This window comes from Pseudophryne corroboree, chromosome 7 (genome assembly GCF_028390025.1).
Source record: "Pseudophryne corroboree isolate aPseCor3 chromosome 7, aPseCor3.hap2, whole genome shotgun sequence".
NCBI classification, from domain to species: Eukaryota; Metazoa; Chordata; class Amphibia; order Anura; family Myobatrachidae; genus Pseudophryne; species Pseudophryne corroboree.
Genome location: NC_086450.1, coordinates 289,430,047 through 289,455,134, shown reverse-complemented (window position 1 = coordinate 289,455,134; position 25,088 = coordinate 289,430,047). Strand labels below are relative to the sequence as shown.

General features: G+C 45.5%; 1 protein-coding gene across 1 annotated transcript; it reads right to left on the bottom strand.

Moving 5' to 3' along the window:
- Positions 1-2,324: 2,324 nt before the first annotated feature.
- On the bottom strand, positions 2,325-20,267 carry MPG (N-methylpurine DNA glycosylase). The gene is made up of 4 exons (XM_063934210.1): positions 20,201-20,267; positions 8,456-8,642; positions 6,832-7,036; positions 2,325-3,844 (listed from the first exon to the last, which is right to left on the bottom strand). Exons 2-4 carry the CDS (start codon positions 8,639-8,641, stop codon positions 3,441-3,443), a joined length of 795 nt encoding a protein of 264 aa, XP_063790280.1. The 5' UTR covers position 8,642; positions 20,201-20,267; the 3' UTR covers positions 2,325-3,440.
- Between the last annotated feature and the right edge of the window lie 4,821 nt (positions 20,268-25,088).

Here is a 25,088-nt window from a genome sequence, read left to right as displayed (position 1 = left end):
ATTGCCAAGTCCATAACCCCCGTCTGGCGGCAATGGACCTAGCGCTTATTTTTGATGCCAGCCGGCAAATATCCCTCTGTGCATCACGCATGTATAAGACCACGTCTTTTATATGCTCTATTTTCAGCAAAATATTGTCCCTATCCATAGTTATTTTCCGACAGGGAATCTGACCACGCAGCGGGAGCACTGCCCATCCATGCCGAAGCAACGGCTGGTCGCAATATAATGCCCTAGTGTGTGACCATATCTTATAAGGTAACCTCCTGCTTTCTATCAGCAGGTTCCTTCAGGGCGGCCGTACCCGAAGACGGTAGTGCCACCTTTTCTGATAAGCGTGTAAGCGCTGTATCTACCCTATGGGGTGTTTCCCCGCGTGACCTATCCTCTGGCGGGAAAGGGTACGCTGCCAATAACCGTTGTAGAAATTATCAATTTCTTACCGGGGGAAGACCACTCTTCCTCACACACCTCATTTAATTTCTCAGATGCAGGAAAAACTACTAATAGTTTTCTCTCACCAAACACAATACCCTTTTATGTGGTACCTGGGGTATAATCATAAATGTGTAATACATTTTTCATTGTCTCAATCCTGTAACGGGTGGACCTATTTGGAGGGTACACCAGTCTCATCGATGTCGACACTGGAGTCAGTGTCCGTGTCGACATCTGTGTCTGTTATCTGAGGTAGCGGGCGATTTTAGAGCCCCCCATGACATTTGAGACGCTGGAACAGGCACAAGCTGAGTGGCCGGCTGTTCCGTGTCGTCGGCCTTTTATGTAAGGAGTTGACACTTTCACGTAATCCTTCCATAAGTTCAACCACACCGGTGTCGACCCCGCAGGGGGTGACAACATATTTACAGGCATTCGCTCCGCCTCCACCTCATTATCCTCCACATACCTGTCGACACAGCCGTACCGACACACAGCACACACACAGGGAATGCTCTGATAGAGGACAGGACCCCACAAAGCCCTTTGGGGAGACAGAGGGAGAGTATGCCAGCACACACCAGGGCGCTATATATCACAGGGATAGCACCTATAAAAAAGTGTTTTCCCTTATAGCTGCCTATATGTTGTATACTGCGCCTAAATTGTGCCCCCCCCTCTCTTTTTAACCCTTTCTGTAGTGTATTAACTGCAGGGGAGAGCCAGGGAGCTTCCCTCCAACGGAGGGAAAAATGGCGCCAGTGTGCTGAGGAGATAGGCTCCGCCCCTTTTTCGCGGACTTTTCTCCCGCATTTTTATGGAATCTGGCAGGGGTTAATATACATCCATATAGCCCTGGGGGTTATATGTGATGTATTTTTGCCAGCCAAGGTGTTTATATTGCTGCTCAGGGCGCCCCCCCCCAGCGCCCTGCACCCTCAGTGACCGGAGTGTGTGGTGTGCATGAGGAGCAATGGTGCACAGCTGCAGTGCTGTGCGCTACCTTGGTGAAGACTGATGTCTTCTGCCGCCGATTTTCCGGACCTCTTCTTGCTTCTGGCTCTGTAAGGGGGCCGGCGGCGCGGCTCTGGGACCGGACTCCGAGGCTGGGCCTGTGTTCGGTCCCTCTGGAGCTAATGGTGTCCAGTAGCCTAAGAAGCCCAAGCTGGCTGCAAGCAGGCAGGTTCGCTTCTTCTCCCCTTAGTCCCTCGATGCAGTGAGCCTGTTGCCAGCAGGTCTCACTGAAAATAAAAAACCTAAAACTAACTTTTTCTAAGAAGCTCAGGAGAGCTCCTAGATTGCACCCTGCTCGGTCGGGCACAAAAATCTAACTGAGGCTTGGAGGAGGGTCATAGGGGGAGGAGCCAGTGCACACCAGATAGTCCTAAAGCTTTCTTTAGATGTGCCCAGTCTCCTGCGGAGCCGCTATTCCCCATGGTCCTTACGGAGTTCCCAGCATCCACTAGGACGTCAGAGAAATAAAAAATACTGCCACTGGTTATGTAAACTATAGTATAAATACAGTCACTGTTTATGTAAGCTATAGTATAAATACTGCCACTGGTTATGTAAACTACAGTATAAATACCGCCACTGTTTATGTAAGCTACAGTATAAATACTGCCACTGGTTATGTAAACTACAGTATAAATGGCGCCACTGTTTATGTAAGCTACAGGAGAAATGGTGCTACTGTTTATGTATCTAGGGGGAGGGGGACCAACCTTTGGCGCTACTGGTTAATACTCAGAAATAGCGGTTTATTTAAAATAGAACACAGTTTTCTGCAAAAAAATATATAGTGAAATTCTGTTGTCAAATTGAGGTATGTATAGTTATGCACAGTGTATATATGGGTGTAATAGATATTAACGGAGGCAATGGGATGTGTCTAAATAAAGCTTGTTTATTATGGTAATAATTCTTTAAAAAAAGGACAATCTTGATTTAAACCTTTTTGCTTTAGCGCGCTCTTTTTGTTATTATCACTAGCATGCAGTGAGAATAGGAATGAAATATAAAAATAAAGCTACAGTATAAATACCGCCACTGGTTATGTAAGTTACAGTATAAGTGGCCCCACTGTTTATGTAAGCTACAGTACAAATGCTGCCACTGGTTATATAAGCTACAGGATAAATGACTCCACTGTTTATGTAATCTGCAGTATAAATTGCGCCACTGTTTATGCACGCTACAGTACAAATGCCGCCACTAGTTATATAAGCTACAGTATAAATGACTCCACTGTTTATGTAAGCTACAGTACAAATGCCACCACTGTTTATGTAAGCTACAGTACAAGTGCCGCCACTGGTTATATAAGCTACAGTACAAATGCCGCTACTGGTTATATAAGCTACAGGATAAATGCCACCACTGGTTACTTAAGCTACAGTATAAATGGCTCCACTGTTTATGTAAGCCACAGTATAAATATGGTCACTGGTTACGTAAGCTGCAGGATAAATGCCACCACTGTTTATATAAGCTATGATGTTCGTTTTCTCAAGCACTTTCTAAATACAGGTTGAGTATCCCATATCCAAATATTCCGAAATATAGAATATTCAGAAAAATAGAATTTTTTGAGTGAGATAGTGAAACCTTTGTTTTCTGATGGTTCAATGTACACAAACTTTGTTTAATACACAAAGTTATTAAAAATATTGTATTAAATGGCCTTCAGGTTGTGTGTATAAGGTGTATATGAAACAAATACATTCTGTGCTTAGACTAGGGTCTCATCGCCATGATATCTCATTATGGGATGCAATTATTCCAAAATACAGAAAAATTCGATATCCAAAATACTTCTGGTTCCAAGCATTTTGGATAAGGGATACTCAACCTGTATAGCCAAATTGTTTAAAATACCTAGAGAACCATAATACACACGCATAAAAAACAAAAACAGGTACGTTTTTATATCTTAATTAATAGAAAAGCATATAAAATGATTACAAGGAAAGTCCATATGAAATATTTTTATACAATATCAATTACTTATCTGCCTGAAACGCTGTAATTACACTTAGGCAAGGAACACCAGTCTCTGCAGCTTTGTTCCGCACACTAACATATTTGTTGTCTTTAATATAAAATCGCAGAGGCTTGTGGGTCCACTCTCCTGCATTACCAATCCCAATTCGTGCACAAGACGCAATGTCCTCCTCCAATATACTAGACCCAGCCTCTAGCCAAGCGCTCTTATCAGTTGCAAGATCTCTTCGGTCAAAACTCTTTTCAAAAGCAAACGCTTGGCAGAGTTTTGAGGGTCCATTGCAAAGTTCTTTGTCTTTCAGTGGTTTTGATTGTTCACTTCTTCTAACATTTCTAAATGTTCTCATTGTATCAAGGCCTTCTATAGGTTCTATTGAGCGTAAAAGAACTGCAGCTCCATCTCCTGCAGACAGAAAAGAATAGTAATGAACTGATTGAGAACTTTTAAGGAGGATTACAGCTTGATGATAAATGGAGTTTTAAGGCAAAGCCACTGATGATTGGTGGTTTAGCATTCATTTATGTTACTACTTTAAATCAGATCAACGGTGGCTTTGACAAATCAACACTTAGTAAATCCACCCCTTAGTCTAGTATTTAAATCTTGTCATACAGTATTAGATAGTATGATTATATCACTGTTTTACTTGTTTTGTACATGGAAGAGGGAAGGAGCGACGGCTCGATAATCAGAGAGCCTCCATACACTACACAATCCATGGAGAAAATCTCCACTCACAGCCTGAAGTTGGCTGAACAATGGTTGGTGGATCAGACAGGTTTCAAAACCAAACCAAATGATCCTGAGCGTTTCTGGGCTGGCTGGTTTGATGATTATTGTGCAGTGTATAATCAACTTAAGGGGAAATAAACACAGGTCTATGAAATTCAACTTTAATATAACTTCCAACAGGATCCAGAGGAAGGCAAAACAAAGCAAATAAAGAGATGGATACAAGTTGAGTTTTACACTTAGAAAAAAAAAATGTCCTTCCTGACCCTAAAAATAGCAAACAGATAACCACCCCCTTCCCCCCATTAATTCTTTCTCCTAATATGGGGTACACAGAGATGTGTGCTGAGTGATCTAACACAGTGCGATGTGTGCTGAGCGAGCAGGGGTAGTCAGATGGCTTAGAAATTAAGCATACATCGCTATGTGGATACCCCCCTTAATTATAGCTACATATACAATTTCATGAAAGGCATCCAATTCATCTTTACATTCAGTAAGTGAATATCCCGTCATCACCAAAGTAATAAAAACACCTTCATGTGCTCATGGTGAATACATCTTTCTTCTATTCAGTTAGTAACTCCTTGCCCTCTGTATTGTCATCAGGCAAATCTTTGTATTGACCTTGGATATATTTATAAAAATTAACCTCTAAACCGCCAAAGTAAATAAAACTAGACGCAGATTTATCAAGCCTTGGAGAGTGATAAATTGCACGGTGATAAAGCACCAACCAGCTCTTAACTGCCATGTTACAGGCTGTGTTTAAAAAATGACAGGAGCTGATTGGTTGGTACTTTATCACCGTGAAATTTATCATTCCCCAAGACTTGATAAATCTATACAAGTGAAGGCTTCCATTTCCTTTATTAATCAGGATGCCTGACACTGATCCCTCTGGTGTTCTCCTTACAGTTAGGTGCTCAAAATAGCAAATGCTATTTAAGATGTTCTGTAACTAGTGACATATAGAATGTTAAATGCATATGATGGAAACATGATGTCCTCCATTTTATTGATACCAAAACAGTGTAGAGAGTCACCTAATAAAACTAATACATTGTGAAGATATAACATTATGGCAAGATCTTAATTTGTATATTATGTGGCTTAACTATTGGGGAAGGTAAATTATTTAATGTGCAAATGTACTACACCATAAATATTTCAGCCCTGTTACACTACAACCTCTATCTGTGGGTTAGTACTTTCCCATGGCATATTCTGAATACACAGTGACTAAACCCCTCATATAAAGTGCTGAATGTAAAGGATGCTCCCAGAAGTGACACTGCCTACATTGGAAATAAAGAAAGCTACGCTGTCCTGGCATATTCTCTTCTGTGTGTGAGCACAGAACAAACTAATGGGCCCTACACACTGATAGATCCGCCGCCGAGCTGCCCGACAGCGGATACGGCCGGCGGGCGACCCAGCGGCAGGCAGGGGGAGTAGTGACGTGGGGAGTAAAGTTTCTTCACTCCCCCGTCACCCGGCTCCATAGCAGTGCAGGCAAATATGGACGATCTCGTCCATATTGGCCTGCATGCACAAGCGACGGGGCACCAGCGATGAACGAGTGCGGGGCCGTGCATCGTTCATCGCTGGTGCCTCCACACTGAAAGATATGAACGGTATCTTGTTCATTAATGAACGAGAACGTTCATATCTTTCAGCATTATCTGCCAGTGTGTAGGGCCCATAACTCAACCAAGATCTGATAGGGCTGGATTATATCGTTATCATGAATTTGATTGGCTACAGATCACAATGTGCAGCTGGGTTGCATTTATCAGCTGAAAGAACTGTTTTAGTTGTGCAGAAAAGTTATGATAGTGGGGAAATAATGTTTCCCAATGCACAGCAGAGTTTCAGAATGTATCTGAAGGCACTGTAGGCAAGCTGCGTCTAAAATGCATCAGGAAGCATTAGCTTTCACTTTTCCTGATCTAGCTTCCATACGTAATGATTGGCAGCCCTCAGGGCGCATGAGAACTGCCAGCTCCCATGTGACCTGGCCAGCGCCAAGCTTTTTTCCCCCTCAAAACTGAATCTTTTTTTCCAGGAAAACACTGTAACATAGCATTTCATATGCAGACACAGCTGCAGTCGCACACAGTACACATATAATTTTAATCAGCAAATTCTGCTTGTGCGTCTTATTTGCACAGTGATACGAATAAGGTGCATTTTCGGGAGAAAAAAAAATGTACAAAAAGAAGGGCTGTTAAACTTGACTGCAGCAATAATGAGGGAGGACACATCTGTACCTGAGTAGCAAATGTAGATACAATGTCAAACATACAACTAAACAAATTTACTAGACATTTCCTATTCTCTTGTGACTCCCAAATGACAGCTAATCCTACTGAAATCAATTAACATCATTATCAGCCATGGTGGAGTATGCTGCCTTAAGCTGATGAATATATAAGCTTTGGTTGCTTGTGACTGCACTAATAGACCGATATGAAGCCACGTGGCTACTTGGTAAAAAGATGAACATCTAGATCTTGTCCAATTAGGCCCCCTCTGAGTGTGGTCAAATGTAGCTATGATATCACTGATCAAACGTGAGGTGAAAAGGCAGATTAGTCATACGTTTATGGATTTATTTCCCACCATATTTTAACAGCCAAAGATACCTGACTCACCCTGACTGGAGACATTCATACAGAAGTATACACCATAAATCTGATAAACGTATATGGTTCCAGGCTTCATGAACATTGCTACATTTCTTTCCGTCTGTTTTCCTCCTCTCGAATGTGAGGCTTCGTCTTCCCCTCCTAAGTAAGACTCTGTCTCCACAATCCTACCACGGAGTTCTGTCCCATCTGGAAGCCTGCGAACCAGAATCTGAGAGACATGCTGTACAATCAAGAACAGCTCTCGATACAAGCATCAGAAGAACAAGTATCAGAACCCGGACCTTCTATACAGTATTTGTCAAGAAAAGCACTCCTCCAGAGAGCAGATGTAGCATACAGTTACAGTACAGTACATATTGTATTAAGCACTCCTCCAGAGAGCAGATGTAGCATACAGTTACAGTACAGTACATATTGTATTAAGCACTCCTCCAGAGAGCAGATGTAGCATACAGTTACAGTACAGTACATATTGTATTAAGCACTAGGATTGTCTGAATGTGACACAATCCTTTTCATGGAAGAACAGTACTTATACAATAAAAATAAGTATGTGATGTATGCTTGCAGGTTTCAGGATAAGGAATTTTTCTGTAATTTGCCAAAATTGTACCTATATTTAGAAGTAATCTTCTTTCCCCATTCTGTACCATATTCTCCTGTTCGTTAAACTGCTTAGCACTAATCATCACAGAGACTGTAGGCAGCATCCAGTGATCACGTCTGCAGGCATAATACTACAGATCTGCCAACAATACCAACTGGAACATATCCACACCCTTCCGTCCATGCCAGTCAATTTCAGGTGAGGTCATACCCATTTGGAATAACATTATCGCACAACTGAAACAATATTTTTTTCTGTTTTATTGGAACTTTCTCTATAATAGGTTTTTGGTTAAAACAAACCATGCCTGTAATAACAATAAATACATTTACCAACTAACTACAGTGGAGATCAATTTAAACTTTCTGATAAAGTTTTTTTGAATGTTTTCAAACTTTCAAAGTTCTAAGGAACCTTCCTTGGTAGTAATCTCTAAGGTGGTTTTAGAGGGGAATTTATATCACTTTTCCGTCTCTCAGTCACTCCCATGGTGACAGGCATAGTGAGGGTGGAACACTCTTCCCTCTCACATGGGAGTGATTAAGCTCAGAAAACCTGGCATGCAGTTTTAAAGCTAGAAAAGCCCATGTGTTCAAATCATCCATGTGATGTCACCCTTACAGCGTTTTATCGAACACTGATTTTTACCATATTACATTTATCACTCTTATAATTGCTATTACTATTTTTATTTGTAGAAAGTATTCACTTTCTCATCTACAGTATATTGCAGTTAATGATCTCATAGGACTATCTGGACAGTATCACGCTTCCATCAGAGACCATTGTTCTGAACGAAGAACAGGCAACAGTATACAGAGGCACTCACTATGATCTGCTTGTATACTGTGGCCACTTTTTATGTGGAGATCAATGATCCCCAATACCAGAGTTGATAATGCTGTTTTTATGCTGCACTCACCTTTTACCTGGTATGCGGTATGCAGTGAGCAGAGATGAATGAAAAACAACACCCTATTGCAGAAGAAAAGACAAACATTTTACAACTAAATGAATTACCTGTCCCAAAAAGGATTTAGCCAGCTCAATGCAGGACTTATTGTAAAAGTCAGACAAGAGACGAGTCATTTTGTCCTTGAAGTATTTGCTAGTGGCTGAATCCTTTTCTCTCTCAATTAAAGCGCCATCCATTTCTTTACTGTTGTCATCAGCTAATGCTTGTGCACGTCTTCGTTTTCTAGGCATTCTGGCAGAGAAAATGTGAGTTTCTGAGACAGAAAGTGGCAGTTACAGCAGTAAACCACAGGCCAGAGACAGAATAAGCAAAACAAAGGATTTGAAACTGGCAGATGCACAATGTGGTTTTGTGTTTATACTTTGCACAAATTCACCAAACAGCAGTTATTGATTACTGATGGCAAGGTGCAGCCAAACCAAGCAATTTGTTTTAATCAGGTCCAGATCTCTTCATTACCCACTGAGTGAGTGAGCTTAATAGTTGTGTTCATTCTAGCACCCTGTACCTGTGTTACAGTCAGTGCAGTTCCTCTTTCTTGCCTGTTGTGTCACTTTCTGCTCTGTTGCTTCTAGCACACTCTGATCTGTATCTTAGCACTGAGTTACAAACCAGAGTGTACTAGAAGCACCAGAGCAGAGTGACACCCCAGTCAGGAAAGAACTGTGCGGGTTGTGACAGCTGCAGGGTGCTAGAATGAACATGATACAGGTTGAGTATCCCTTATCCAAAATGCTTGGGACGAGAAGTATTTTGGAATAATTGCATGCCATAATGAGATATCATGGTGATGGGACCTAAGTCTAAGCACATAATGCATTTATGTTACATATACACCTTATAGACACAGCCTAAACCTCATTTTAGCTAATGTTATAAATAAGAATTTACTTACCGATAATTCTATTTCTCGGAGTCCGTAGTGGATGCTGGGGTTCCTGAAAGGACCATGGGGAATAGCGGCTCCGCAGGAGACAGGGCACAAAAAAGTAAAGCTTTTACCAGATCAGGTGGTGTGCACTGGCTCCTCCCCCTATGACCCTCCTCCAGACTCCAGTTAGGTACTGTGCCCGGACGAGCGTACACAATAAGGGAGGCAATTTGAATCCCGGGTAAGACTCATACCAGCCACACCAATCACACCGTACAACTTGTGATCTAAACCCAGTTAACAGTATGATAACAGAAAGAGCCTCTTAAAGATGGCTCCTTAACAATATAACCCGAATTTGTTAACAATAACTATGTACAGTATTGCAGATAATCCGCACTTGGGATGGGCGCCCAGCATCCACTACGGACTCCGAGAAATAGAATTATCGGTAAGTAAATTCTTATTTTCTCTATCGTCCTAAGTGGATGCTGGGGTTCCTGAAAGGACCATGGGGATTATACCAAAGCTCCCAAACGGGCGGGAGAGTGCGGATGACTCTGCAGCACCGAATGAGAGAATTCCAAGTCCTCTTTTGCCAGGGTATCAAATTTGTAGAATTTTACAAACGTGTTTTCCCCCGACCACGTAGCTGCTCGGCAGAATTGTAATGCCGAGACCCCTCGGGCAGCCGCCCAAGATGAGCCCACCTTCCTTGTGGAATGGGCCTTAACAGATTTAGGCTGTGGCAGGCCTGCCACAGAATGAGCAAGTTGAATTGTGTTACAAATCCAACGAGCAATCGTCTGCTTAGAAGCAGGGGCACCCAACTTGTTGGGTGCATATAGTATCAACAGCGAGTCAGATTTTCTGACTTCAGCCGTCCTTGAAATGTATATTTTTAAGGCTCTGACAACGTCCAACAACTTGGAGTCCTCCAAGTCGCCAGTGGCCGCAGGCACCACAATAGGTTGGTTCAGGTGAAACGCTGATACCACCTTAGGGAGAAAATGCGGACGAGTCCTCAGTTCTGCCCTATCCGAATGGAAGATTAGATAAGGGCTTTTATAAGATAAAGCCGCCAATTCAGATACTCTCCTGGCGGAAGCCAGGGCCAGTAACATAGTCACTTTCCATGTGAGATATTTAAAATCCACCTTTTTCAATGGTTCAAACCAATGGGATTTGAGGAAATCTAAAACTACATTTAGATCCCACGGTGCCACCGGAGGCACCACAGGAGGCTGTATATGCAGTACTCCTTTAACAAAAGTCTGTACCTCAGGAACTGAGGCCAATTCTTTTTGGAAGAATATTGACAGGGCCGAAATTTGAACCTTAATAGATCTCAATTTGAGACCCATAGACAATCCTGATTGTAGGAAATGTAGGAAACGACCCAGTTGAAATTCCTCCGTCGGAACACTCCGATCCTCGCACCACGCGACATATTTTCGCCAAATGCGGTGATAATGTTTCGCGGTGACTTCCTTCCTTGCCTTAATCAAGGTAGGAATGACTTCTTCTGGAATGCCTTTCCCTTTTAGGATCTGGCGTTCAACCGCCATGCCGTCAAACGCAGCCGCGGTAAGTCTTGAAAGAGACAGGGACCCTGTTGTAGCAGGTCCCTTCTCAGAAGTAGAGGGCACGGGTCGTCCGTGACCAACTCTTGAAGTTCCGGGTACCAAGTCCTTCTTGGCCAATCCGGAGCCACTAGTATTGTTCTTACTCCTCCTCACCGTATAATCTTCAATACCTTTGGTATGAGAGGCAGAGGAGGAAACACATATACTGATTTGTACACCCAAGGTGTTACCAGTGCGTCCACAGCTATTGCCTGTGGATCTCTTGACCTGGCGCAATACTTGTCCAGTTTCTTGTTGAGGCGAGACGCCATCATGTCTACCATTGGTCTTTCCCAACAGTTTACTAGCATGTGGAAGACTTCTGGATGAAGACCCCCCTCTCCCGGGTGAATATCGTGTCTGCTGAGGAAGTCTGCTTCCCAGTTGTCCACGCCCGGGAAGAACACTGCTGACAGTGCTATTACGTGATTCTCCGCCCAGCGAAGAATCTTGGTAGCTTCTGCCATTGCACTCCTGCTTCTTGTGCCGCCCTGTCTGTTTACATGGGCGACCGCCGTGATGTTGTCCGACTGAATCAACACCGGTTTTCCTTGCAGGAGTGGTTCCGCCTGGCTTAGAGCATTTTAGATTGCTCTTAGTACCAGAATGTTTATGTGAAGAGACTTTTCCAGGTTCGTCCATACCCCCTGGAAGTTTCTTCCTTGTGTGACTGCTCCCCAACCTCTCAGGCTGGCGTCCGTGGTCACCAGGATCAAATCCTGTATGCCGAATCTGCGGCCCTCCAATAGATGAGCCTTTTGCAACCACCACAGAAGATATACCCTTGTCCTTGGCGACAGGGTTATTCGCAGGTGCATCTGAGGATGCGACCCTGACCATTTGTCCAACAGATCCCTTTGGAAAATTCTTGCATGGAATCTGCCGAATGGAATTGCTTCGTAAAAAGCCACCATTTTTCCCAGGACTCTTGTGCATTGATGTACAGACACCTTTCCTGGTTTTAGGAGGTTCCTGACAGGTCGGATAACTCCTTGGCTTTTTCCTCGGGAAGAAAAACCTTTTTCTGAACCGTGTCCAGAATCATCCCTAGGAACAGCAGACGTATCGTCGGAAAACAGCTGCGATTCTTGGAATATTTAGAATCCAGTCGTGCCGTCGAAGAACTACTTTAGATAGTGCTCTTCCGACCTCCAACTGTTCTCTGGAACTTGCCCTTTTTAGGTCGTGCAAGTAAGGGATAATTTAGATGCCTTTTTTCTTTGAAGAAACATCTTTTCGGCCATTACCTTGGTAAAAAGGCCCGGGGTGCCGTGGATAATTCAAACGGCATCGTCTGAAACTGATATTGACAGTTCTGTACCACGAACCAGAGGTACCCTTGATGAGAAGGACAAATTTTGGACATGGAGGTAATCCTTGATGTCCAGGGACACCATATAGTCCCCTTTTTTCCGGTTCGCTATCACTGCTCTGAGTGACTTTATCTCGATTTGAACCTTTTATGTAAGTGTTCAAAACATTTTAGATTTAGACTATGTGTCACCAAGCCGTCTGGCTTCAGTACCACAATATAGTGTGGAAAAATAATACCCTTTTCCTTGTCGTAGGAGGGGTACTTTGATTATCACCTGCTGGATATACAGCTTGTGAATTGTTTCCAATGCTGCCTCCCTGTCGGAGGGAGCCGTTGGTAAAGCAGACTTCAGGAAGCTGCGAGGAGAAGATGTCTCGACTCTCCAATCTTTACCCCTGGGATAATACTCGTACGATCTAGGGGTCAACTTGCGAGTGATCCCACTGCGCCCTGAGACTCTTGAGACTACCCCCCCACCTTGAGTCCGCTTGCACGGCCCCAGCGTCATGCTGAGGACTTGGCAGACGCGGTGGAGGGCTTCTTCCTGGGAAAGGGCTGCCTGCTGCAGTCTACTTCCCTTACCTCTATGTCTGGGCAGATATGACTGGCCTTTTGCCTGCATGCCCTCATGGGAAAGGAAAGATTGAGGCTGAAAAGACGGTGTCTTTTTTAGCTGAGATGTAACTTGGGGTAAAAAAGGTTGGATTTCCCAGCTGTTGCTGTGGTCCCCAGGTCCGATGGACCGACCCCCAAATAACTCCTTCCCTTTATACAGCAATACTTCCATCTGCCGTATGGGATCTGTATCACCTGACCACTGTCGTGTCCCTGACATCTTCTGGGAGATGTGGACAACGCACTTATCTTGATGCCAGAGAGCAAATATCCCTCTGTGCATCTCACATACATATATATAGAATGCATCCTATTAAATGCTCTACATGAATAAAATATTTTCAGTCAGGGAATCCGACCAAGCCAACCCAGCACTGCATCTCCAGGCTGATGGCGATCGCTGGTCGCAGTATAACCACCGTATGTGTGTATATACTTTTTAGGATATTTTTCCAGCTTCCTATCAGCTGGCTCCTTGAGGGCGGCCGTATCTGGAGACGGTAACGCCACTTGATAAGCGTGTGAGCGCCTTATCACCCTAAGGGGTGTTTCCCAACGTACCCTAATTTCTGGCGGGAAAGGGTATAACGCCAATATTTGCTATCGGGGTAACCCTACGCATCATCACACACTTCATTTTATTTTATCTGATTCAGGAAAAACTACAGGTAGTTTTTTCACTCCCACATAATACCCTTTCTTGTGGTACTTGTAGTATCAGAAACACGTAACACCTCCTTCATTGCCCTTAACGTGTGGCCCTAATGAGAAATACGTTTGTTTATTCACCGTCGACACTGTATTCAGTGTCCGTGTCTGTGTCTGTGTCGACCGACTGAGGTAAATGGGCGTTTTTAAAACCCCTGACGGTGTTTCTGAGACGCCTGGACCGGTCCTAATAGATTGTCGGCCGTCTCATGTCGTCAACCGACCTTGCAGCGTGTTGACATTCTCACGTAATTCTCTAAATAAGCCATCCATTCCGGTGTCGACTCCCTAGAGAGTGACATCACCATTACAGGCAATTTCTCCGCCTCCTCACCAACATCGTCCTCATACATGTCGACACACACGTACCGACACACAGCACACACACCGGGAATGCTCTGACAGAGGACAGGACCCACTAGCCCTTTGGGGAGACAGAGGGAGAGTCTGCCAGCACACACCAAAAACGCTATAATTATATAGGGACAACCTTATATAAGTGTTTCTCCCTTATAGCATCTTTTATATATATACAATATCGCCAAAATCAGTGCCCCCCCTCTCTGTTTTAACCCTGTTTCTGTAGTGCAGTGCAGGGGAGAGCCTGGGAGCCTTCTCTCCAGCTTTTCTGTGAGAGAAAATGGCGCTGTGTGCTGAGGATAGGCCCCGCCCCTTTTTCGGCGGCCTCGTCTCCCGCTATTTTTGAAGTTAGGCAGGGGTTAAATATCTCCATATAGCCTCTGTGGGCTATATGTGAGGTATTTTTTGCCTCTAACAAGGTTTTTATTTGCCTCTCAGAGCGCCCCCCCCAGCGCTCTGCACCCTCAGTGACTGTTGTGTGAAGTGTGCTGAGAGGAAAATGGCGCACAGCTGCAGTGCTGTGCGCTACCTTTATGAAGACTCAGGAGTCTTCAGCCGCCGATTTTGGACCTCTTCTCTCTTCAGCGTCTGCAAGGGGGCCGGCGGCGCGGCTCCGGTAACCATCCAGGCTGTACCTGTGATCGTCCCTCTGGAGCTAGTGTCCAGTAGCCAAGCAGCAAATCCACTCTGCACGCAGGTGAGTTCACTACTTCTCCCCTAAGTCCCTCGTTGCAGTGATCCTGTTGCCAGCAGGACTCACTGTAAAGTAAAAAACCTAAGCTAAACTTTCTCTAAGCAGCTCTTTAGGAGAGCCACCTAGATTGCACCCTTCTCGTTCGGGCACAAAATCTAACTGGAGTCTGGAGGAGGGTCATAGGGGGAGGAGCCAGTGCACACCACCTGATCTGGTAAAAGCTTTACTTTTTTGTGCCCTGTCTCCTGCGGAGCCGCTATTCCCCATGGTCCTTTCAGGAACCCCAGCATCCACTTAGGACGATAGAGAAATATACTTTGTGCATTAAACAAAGTTTGTGTACATACACACAATTTATTTATGTTTCATATACACCTCATACACACAGCCTGAAGTTCATTTAATACAATATTTTTAATAACTTTGTGTATTAAATAAAGTTTGTGTACATTGAGCCATCAGAAAACAAAGGTTTCACTATCTCACTCTCACTCAAAATAGTCCGTATTTCGGAATATTCCGTATTTCGGAATATTTGGATATGGGATACTCAACCTGTAATAGGATATGGGGGAGATGTACTAAGCAGTGATAAGAGTGAAGAAATGAGCCAGTGGAGAAGTAGCACATGGCAACTAATAAGCTGCTCTGTATAATTTTATAATATGCAATTTATAAATGTTATTTCAATGCTGATTGGTTGCCATGGATAACTTCTCTACTGGCTCATTTCTCCACTCTTATCACTGCTTAGTACATCTTCCCCATAAACGCCTGTCACAAAAAAAAAAAATTATACAAGAAGGTGCAATTAATGAGGATACCCCAAAAAGCAGCCCATTGGGAGATGAAACCAGAATTTGTGGTGAGCAGTATAAATATCACAGTAGTTTAAAAATTTAATAAAAATTAAAGTTTTGCTTTTGTTCTGATAAGAAAATGCTGGAAGGTATGTTTGGAAAAAACTTCAGAGTCCAACATATCGTGTGGTTGTGCGGTTGAACTTGCGTTGATCGCAGCAGGATTTTTGTTAGCAATTGGGCAAAACCATGTGCACTGCAGGGGAGGCAGATATAACATGTGCAGAGAGAGTTAGATTTGGGTGGGGTGTGTTCAATCTGCAATCTAATTTGCAGTGTAAAAATAAAGCAGCCAGTATTCACCCTGCACAGAAACAAAATAACCCACCCAAATCTAACTCTTTCTGCACATGTTATATCTGCCTCCCCTGCAGTGCACATGGTTTTGCCCAATTGCTAAAAAAAATACTGCTGCGATCAACTTGGAATTACCCCCAAGGTGCAGCACATGAGAGGGGATCATACAATGAACGATAGGTGAAAATGACGGACTGGGTGTACCCACTATAAGATGATCATTCCAATCCACCTTAGATCTTATATATAGCTTATCACTCCACATTCTTCTTCATCACAGCTACAAGTAAAATCAAAGTTTATAATTAACAAACTGTCAGGAATCAAAACAAAAATCAACTTTAAAATGGAACTTTGTCCACAATAATACAAATCCACAGAAACGGCATCTGTTCATACTCCTAAATTTGATTGGATTTTTTGCTTTTTTTTATGAAAATTGTTATTAAAATTTATTCTATACATGCTGGCTTGGAATTTGTTATTACATGTTCTTATTATAGCTGTCTCTGCAATAGTGTTACACTGTCTGTCTTTTCCATTGCCTACGTTTGTTGCACAGCTGCATTAGTTGCTCATGTTCAGCTTCAGTTTCTATTTGTATGGGTAGTGAGGCCCTGCTTTTTGTTCTTTCTGAAAGTGAAAAATGGCAGCTATACTAATATCCATTTCAACAGTGGGGTAAATTTACTAAAATGGGAGTTCTATTTAAAATGGGATGTAGCCCACAGCAACCAATCAGATTCTACTTCTCTTTTAGCTTGCACCTTCTAGAACATAATGCCTGGAATCTGATTGGTTGCTATAGGCAACATCCCTTCTTAAATAGAACTCCCATCTTAGTAAATTCACCCCAGAGTCTGTCTGACTCACACAGGTGCTGCTGCATGCTGTACACTGAGGGGGTGATTCAAACCTGATCACAGATGTTCCAAAAAATACACATCTACCTACGATCAGTTGGCAGGCAGCTACCCGCCATGTTTTGGGTCGCAGCGGCTGCGTGTGACATCATGCAGTGGCTGCAGCCCGCCACAGCAACAGTCCGGACACGCCTGCATTATCCGGACTGCCCCCCCTTCCCCCAACGGCATTCTAACTGCTCTGCTTCTGCCTGTCAATCAGGCAGAGGCGATCGCATCTCACTGGGTGCACGGGCGTACTACAGAAAGGGCATCAGGCTGCGATCGCTGTTGTAGCAGCGATCGGGTCTGAATTATGCCCTGAGAGCGAAGACATCACCTACTTGCCTTTGGTTGTCTATTTCTTCAAATGAAATATGTAAACCGATGTAGTAAGAAAACTGGAGTACACACCAGGCGATGATGTGACTCAGCGACGCAATGCAACAACACATCACATTTGTCATACACGGATACGATGGATTGGGGTACGACAGATCAGGTATATACTATATGTACCAAATAGCATTCCGATCGCCATCAGAACGATATATCTTACAGTATGTGCCCAACTTTCATTTACTGTTTGTAGTATGAATTACTTGAGCTGGCCTTAACCAGGATGCCATATGCAAGATTTTGACAGGTGCCTTCTAGCAGATAATCCCACCACCAAGTTAATGTTTATACGTGGACATCAAAAATCACAGCACAGCACCCCCTCACCCAGCACAGCAACTCTCTGCCAGCATATCGCCCCTCACAGCACCCCTTTCCCAGCACAGCACCCATCAAAGCACAAGTCACCCAGCACAAGACCCCTCACCCAGCCCAGCATTCATCACCTAGAACAGCACCCCACTCCCTGCACAGCACCCCTTATCAGCACAGATCACAGCACCCCTCACAGCACAGTCAGCACCTCTCGCCCGTCACCCAGAGTAAAAGGCTGACAGCTGACTTATTGAAAACTTTTAAGTTAAGAGGTACAGGCAGCCGTAGCCACCCTTGCTTTTCCTGGCTCCTTGCTGTGCTCAGCTGGACTTGGTGACTGCAGTGCAGTCTGCTGGAGGGAAAGCTGAGAGGTGTGACCCTTGGTGGAGCTGCTGCATCTGGGCATGCGCAGAGGCCCTCCCATTGGCATTTTACTTGTACCTGTAGTACAGAATAAGTTTCTGAGCATGAGCAGAAGCTAATCCTGACCGCTGCCCAATAGGAGCTGAGCTCCGATTGCCGCAGCCACCGCCATCCCAGTGCCCCAATTCGCCGCTGGCCCTAGTCTTTGGATGCCTGTGATGCGTATGCCTGGCTCTGCTGGGGAATATTAGAAGAACTACAGTATGGATTTGATTGTTACACTGAGGGGGAAGTACCATAATGAGATCCATTAGCAATATCCCTGTATTTTACTGACAGATTCAGGTTCCACTGGGTGTCTGTCGGGTCGGCAGTGACTAGGTCGACACCTGAAATAGGTTGACACGGTCATTAGGTCGACGTGGAAAAGGTCGGCATGGACAAAGTAAACGAGTTGTTTAAAAAAAATTTGTATTTTCTTTGTACAGTGACCAGGAACCACAATTAGTGCACTGTATCCCCTCGCATGGCAAGCGGTCGGACAAGGTGCCTCACTCGACACAGGTTACTATTACCACTCATAGTCCACGTGGATCGTTAAGTATGAAAAATGAAAAAAAAAAAAAAAATATGAAAAACTCATATCGACCTTTTCATGCGTCAACCTTTGCCATGTCGACCTAGTGACCATGTTGAGCTAATGCAGAGGTTCTCAAACTCGGTCCTCGGGGGGCACACACAGTGCATGTTTTGCAGGTCTCCTCACAGAATTGCAAGTGAAATAATTAGCTCCACCTGTGGACCTTTTAAAATGTGTCAGTGAGTAATTAATACACCTGTACACCTGCTGGGTTACCTGCAAAACATGCACTGTGTGTGCCCCCGAGGACCAAGTTTGAGAACCTCTGAGCTAATGCATGTCGACCAATAGTGGTCAACCTAGTGAATGTTGACCTAAAGTTCGGATCCCGTTCCACTGGCTTGTCTATTAGTGGTAGAAGGAGTGCATGTGCGGAGTGTCCATTCTTGCCTGCACTGCCTGCTGTGCCTCTCCATCCCAGCCTGCACAGACTTCTCTTGCCTGTCCCAGCCTGCATTGTCTGCTGTCTCCAAACTCTGACTGCATAGAGCTCTCCAATAAGAGGGTCTATGCATGCCCAGGGATTGCTGCCTGCGCTGTCTGCTGTCTCCAATATTAATGTCTATGCATGCGTGATTTTGGAGGGGGTAGTGACATGTACACAGAGCGGGAAGGATTGTTGTGTGGCCATGGGGATTGGTTGCCCAAGGGAATTAGCCGCTCATTAATGTGGGTGCGGGGTTTGTGGTTGTTTGCTCGGTGGGTAACTACAGTGCAGTGTGGCTGCAGAGTTCTGGTTTGCCATAGGGCAGAGGTTCTCAAACGCGGTCCTCAGGGGGGGAGGGGGGGGTGTGGGACGTTGGTCCGGCTCCTACACGTTCATCCTGGCTCCTAGATTTTAGAGAAATTTGTCAAGCCCGGCTCTAGCATCAAGCCTAGTTTATTTCCCTGAACACAGGCCAAATCTGTAAATAGCAAGTATGAAGGAAGCTGCAAAATTCCATAAACGTAAATAGGTACAAATGATACAATATGCACACACAGCTCATAAAATGTACACTTATTCTATATATCATAAAAGGCTAACGCTGCTCATCACCTCTTTGGGGGAATTAAAATGTTTTGTGTGCCTGCGTCCACTAGATGTTGCCGATGGAACTATTTGTGTTGCGCCGTTTAGGCATGCTTAGCCACCGGCGCTAACATTACGGTTACGTTGTTTTGGTAATAAAAGCTTACATCATATCTGGAAAGCTACAATAAAGAATATATTTCTTATATCTATGAAGGTCAGAAAGTGTTAGATTAACATGCAACTCTATGACAAACCCAATAGCATGTTACATCAGAATTGTGAAACATATGTATAACTAAATTTGCCAAAATGAAAAACTCATTGTACAGCCACATGTGCCCATGCACACATCTTATACCACCAGCCCCGCACCCAGACAGCCGCACAGCCGATACCGCGCCCAAGCTGGTGAGGGGACATAAGAATCAATATAGTGTGATGTATATTGATGGCCTTTTGTGCAGAGATTATGGCGCATGAGATAGAGGGATGCCTGCATTATGTATAACCCACCTCGGCTCTTACTCTTACTGATATTAAGCAAAATGTGTCTCTTATAAACATCGGACCGACAGCACTATCAGTGACATGTGGCCAGAGAGTGCGGCGTAACCCATCACTGCCCATACACAGACAGGGTGCATAGACTATTATACAGACAGATGTGCACTGTCAGCTCACTGCCGCCTGCCTTCCGCCGATGCTCATACACGCGATCGCCGGTCCTCCCTCCCCACACATTACACTCCGGAGCCGGAGACACGGGGTACTAGTAGCCCGGAAGGGGACGAGGCGGGAGTGCCCACTCACATGGGGGAAGACGGCAAGCATACAGTGCAGTGCTCCCCTGTACAATGCGCTCTAATGGATTCTTCCGCAGGAGGCTGGAGCGAACCTCGTTCTTTTACATGTACAATGTACTGTAGTATACTGTAGCGCTACGGCAAGTTACTGGTTGCTTTTCGGGGTTGTAGGGGAGGGGTGTTGTATAAGCATACTTGCCTACCCGACCCTCTCCATGAGGGAGAAAATGCTCTGTTCCTGGACTTTCCTGGTAATGTCCACAGGTGATGGCAATCATACATTACCAGGAACAGAGCATTTTCTCCCTTATGGAGAGGGTCAGGTAGGCAAGTATGGTTCAGGCAGGTGAGGCAGAGCCTTTCCTGACATGCTAACGTTCAGTGGTTCAAGTAGAAAAAATGTTTAATTGGCATGGATGCAAGTGGGCGGGTACGGGTTGGTACGGCGTACCCTTAAGAATTTAGCCGACGGGCCGCCGCTCCCTCCCTGTGCTGCTCACCGCCGCTGCATAGGGAAGGAGAGCGCAGCCTGAGCCTCTCCTGCCCCTCAGTGTCTTCAATTCAGCGCCGGCCCGTGATCCAGTCAGAGATCGCGGACCGGCAGCCAAGGCTCCTGATTGGCTGCCGGACTGCGAGCTTTGATTGGCTCACGGATCGGCACTGAATTGAAGGTAGAGACCTGCACCGCCGCCGGAGACTGAGAGGCAGGAGAGTTGCAGGCTGCGCTCTCCTCCCCTCACACACAGTACAGGAGCAGCAGGGGAAGGAGGGGCATGTATACCTGTCACTGGGGGCATATCTGCCACTGGGGGGACATGTGTATCTGGCACTGTGGGGACATTTCTGTATCTGGCACTGGGGGGCAATAAATATCTGAACCAGTGGCATTTGTGTATCTGGCACTGGAGACATATCTGGCACTGTTGTGGCATTTCTGTATCTGGCACTGTGGGGGCATTTCTGTATCTGGCACTGGGGGGGTATGTGTATCTGGCACTGGGGGGGTATGTGTATCTGGCACTGGGGGCATATCTGGCACTGGGGGTACATGTGTATCTGGCACTGGGGACATTTCTGTATCTGGCACTGGGGGGCAATGTATATCTGACACAGTGGGGGCATTAGTGTATCTGGCACTGTGAGGCAATGTACTGTATATCTGGCACTCTGGGGGCATTTGTGTATCTGTCACTGTGGGGCAATGTGTATCTGGCACTGTGAGACAATGTATATCTGGCACTCTGGGGGCATTTGTGTATCTGGCACTGTGGGGCAATGTGTATCTGGCACGGTGGGGCAATGTGTATCTGGCACTGTGGGGGCATTTGTGTATCTGGCACTGTGGGGGCATTTGTGTATCTGGCACTCTGGGGGCATTTGTGTATCTGGCACAGTGAGGCAATGTGTATCTGGCACAGTGAGGCAATGTGTATCTGGCACAGTGAGGCAATGTGTATCTGGCACTGTGGGGCAATGTATATCTGGCACTGTGGGGCAACGTGTATCTGGCACTATTGGGGTCATATGTGTATCTGCCCCTCCCCCATATGTGTATCACGCCCCCATTTTCCTTGTCCACACCCCATGTGGCATTTGGACACGTGCGCCTTCCAAAAACGAAAGGGTGTGACCAAATGCCACATGGGGCGTGGCCAATGAAAATGGGGGCGTGATACACATTTGGGGGGACCAGATACACATGACCCCAATAGTGCCAGATACACATATGCCCCCACAATGACAGATACGCCCCCACGTGCCAGATATGCTCCTACAGTGCCTGATATGCCCCCACAGTGCGAGATGCACAAATGCCCCACGATGCCAGATACACAAATGCCCCCAGTAGTGCCATATATGCCCCCACAGTGCCAGATACACAAATGCCCCACGGTGCCAGATACACAAATGCCCCACGGTGCCAGATACATATTAATACACATTGCCCCAGAGTGCCAGATACATATTAATACACATTGCGCCAGAGTGCCAGATAAATATTAATACACATTGCCCCAGAGTGCCAGATACATATTAATACACATTGCCCAAGAGTGCCAGATACACATTGCCCCAGAGTGCCTGATACATATTAGTACACATTGCCTCAGAGTGCCAGATACACATTGGGGGTAATTCTGAGTTGTTCACAGCAGGAATTTTGTTAGCAGTTGGGCAAAACCATGTGCACTGCAGGGGAGGCAGATATAACATGTGCAGAGAGAGTTAGATTTGGGTGTGGTGTGTTCAATCTGCAATCTAAATTGCAGTGTAAAAATAAAGCAGCCAGTATTTACCCTGCACAGAAACAAAATAACCCACCCAAATCTAACTCTCTCTGTACATGTTATATCTGCCTCCCCTGCAGTGCACATGGGCCCTCATTCCGAGTTGTTCGCTCGGTATTTTTCAGCGCATCGCAGTGAAAATCCGCTTAGTACGCATGCGCAATGTTCGCACTGCGACTGCGCCAAGTAACTTTACTATGAAGAAAGTATTTTTACTCACGGCTTTTTCTTCGCTCCGGCGATCGTAATGTGATTGACAGGAAATGGGTGTTACTGGGCGGAAACACTGCGTTTCAGGGGCGTGTGGCTGAAAACGCTACCGTTTCTGGAAAAAACGCAGGAGTGGCCGGGGAAACGGTGGGAGTGCCTGGGCGAACGCTGGGTGTGTTTGTGATGTCAACCAGGAACGACAAGCACTGAAATGATCGCACAGGCAGAGTAAGTCTGGAGCTACTCTGAAACTGCTAAGTAGTTAGTAATCGCATTATTGCGAATACATCGGTCGCAATTTTAAGAAGCTAAGATTCACTCCCAGTAGGCGGCGGCTTAGCGTGTGTAACTCTGCTAAAATCGCCTTGCGACCGATCAACTCGGAATGAGGGCCATGGTTTTGCCCAACTGCTAACACTGGGGGTAATTCCAAGTTGATTGCAGCAAGAATTTTGGGGGTAATTCCAAGTTGATCGCAGCAGGAATTTTGATAGCAGTTGGGCAAAACCATGTGCACTGCAGGGGGGCAGATGTAACATGTGCAGAGAGAGTTAGATTTGGGTGTGGTGTGTTCAATCTGCAATCTAAACTGCAGTGTAAAAATAAAGCAGCCAGTATTTACCCTGCACAGAAATAAAATAACCCACCCAACTCTAACTCTCTCTGCAAATGTTATATCTGCCCCCCCCCCTGCAGTGCACATGGTTTTGCCCAACTGCTAAAAAAAATTCCTGCTGCGATCAACTTGGAATTACCCCCAAAATTCCAGCTGCGATCAACTCAGAATTACCCCCATTGCCCCAGACTGCCAGATACATATTAGTACACATTGCCCCAGAGTGCCAGATACATATTACCCCACAGTGCCTAATACATATTAATACACATTGCCCCAGAGTGCCAGATACACATTGCCCCAGACCCAAAGTGCCAGATACATATTAATACACATTGCCCCAGAGTGCCAGATACACATTGCCCCAGAGTGCCAGATACATATTAATACACATTGCCCCAGAGTGCCAGATACATATTAATACACATTGCCCCAGAGTGCCAGATACATATTAATACACATTGCCCCAGAGTGCCAGATACATATTAATACACATTGCCCCAGAGTGCCAGAGACACATTGCCCCAGAGTGCCAGATACATATTAATACACATTGCCCCAGAGTGCCAGATACACATTGCCCCAGAGTGCCTGATACATATTAATACACATTGCCCCAGAGTGCCAGATACATATTGCCCCAGAGTGCCAGATACATATTAATACACATTGCCCCAGAGTGCCAGATACATATTGCCCCAGAGTGCCTGATACATATTAGTACACATTGCCCCAGAGTGCCAGATACATATTACCCAACAGTGCCTCTCCTCCTCCGCCCTGCTCACCGCTGCCTCTGCCGTGATGGTCGTGATGTCCCTGCAACCTGCGCTGCACAAGGAGAGACACAGCCACAACCCGGCCAGACAGCCACGGGGTCGTCTGCGCGCCCGCCGCGGGAGCGCGATTACGTCACGGTCACACTTACAGCAGGCTGGAAAGGGGAGGCTCGGAGCACAGCGGCAGCGTTTTAAGTAACTAATAGTATTTAACTAATAGTATTACTTAGAACGCATGATAGCCGCTAACGGCGGTTTTGGTGAGCGGCGGACCGTCGGCGGTGGGTACAGCGTACTGGCAGCTAAATTCTTAGCGGTACGCCGTACCCAAGCGTACCCACACACTTGCACCGCTGCTAACGTTTGCACCAGAGTTTTGACTGTATAAAGCAGAGGTTCTCAAACTCGGTCCTCGGGGGCACACACAGTGCATGTTTTGCAGGTAACCCAGCAGGTGCACAGGTGTATTAATTACTCACTGACACATTTTAAAAGGTCCACAGGTGGAGCTAATTATTTCACTTGCGATTCTGTGAGGAGACCTGCAAAACATGCACTGTGTGTGCCCCCGAGGACCGAGTTTGAGAACCTCTGGTATAAATAAGAATTTACTCACCGGTAATTCTATTTCTCGTAGTCCGTAGTGGATGCTGGGAACTCCGTAAGGACCATGGGGAATAGCGGGCTCCGAAGGAGGCTGGGCACTCTAGAAAGATCTTAGACTACCTGGTGTGCACTGGCTCCTCCCACTATGACCCTCCTCCAAGCCTCAGTTAGGTACTGTGCCCGGACGAGCGTACACAATAAGGAAGGATTTTGAATCCCGGGTAAGACTCATACCAGCCACACCAATCACACCGTACAACTCGTGATATGAAACACAGTTAACAGTATGAAACAATAGAGCCTCTCAACAGATGGCTCAACAATAACCCGATTTAGTTAACAATAACTATGTACAAGTATTGCAGTTAAACCGCACTTGGGATGGGCGCCCAGCAT

Coding starts and splice junctions, on each gene's coding strand:
- MPG (XM_063934210.1), bottom strand. CDS start 8,641: ATGCCTAGAAAACGAAGACGTGCACAAGCATTAGCTGATGACAACAGT. Junction 7,037..8,455: donor CTAAATCCTTTTTGGGACAG/GTAATTCATTTA, acceptor CATGTCTCTCAG/ATTCTGGTTCGCAGGCTTCC. Junction 3,845..6,831: donor TATGAATGTCTCCAGTCAGG/GTGAGTCAGGTA, acceptor TTCTGTCTGCAG/GAGATGGAGCTGCAGTTCTT.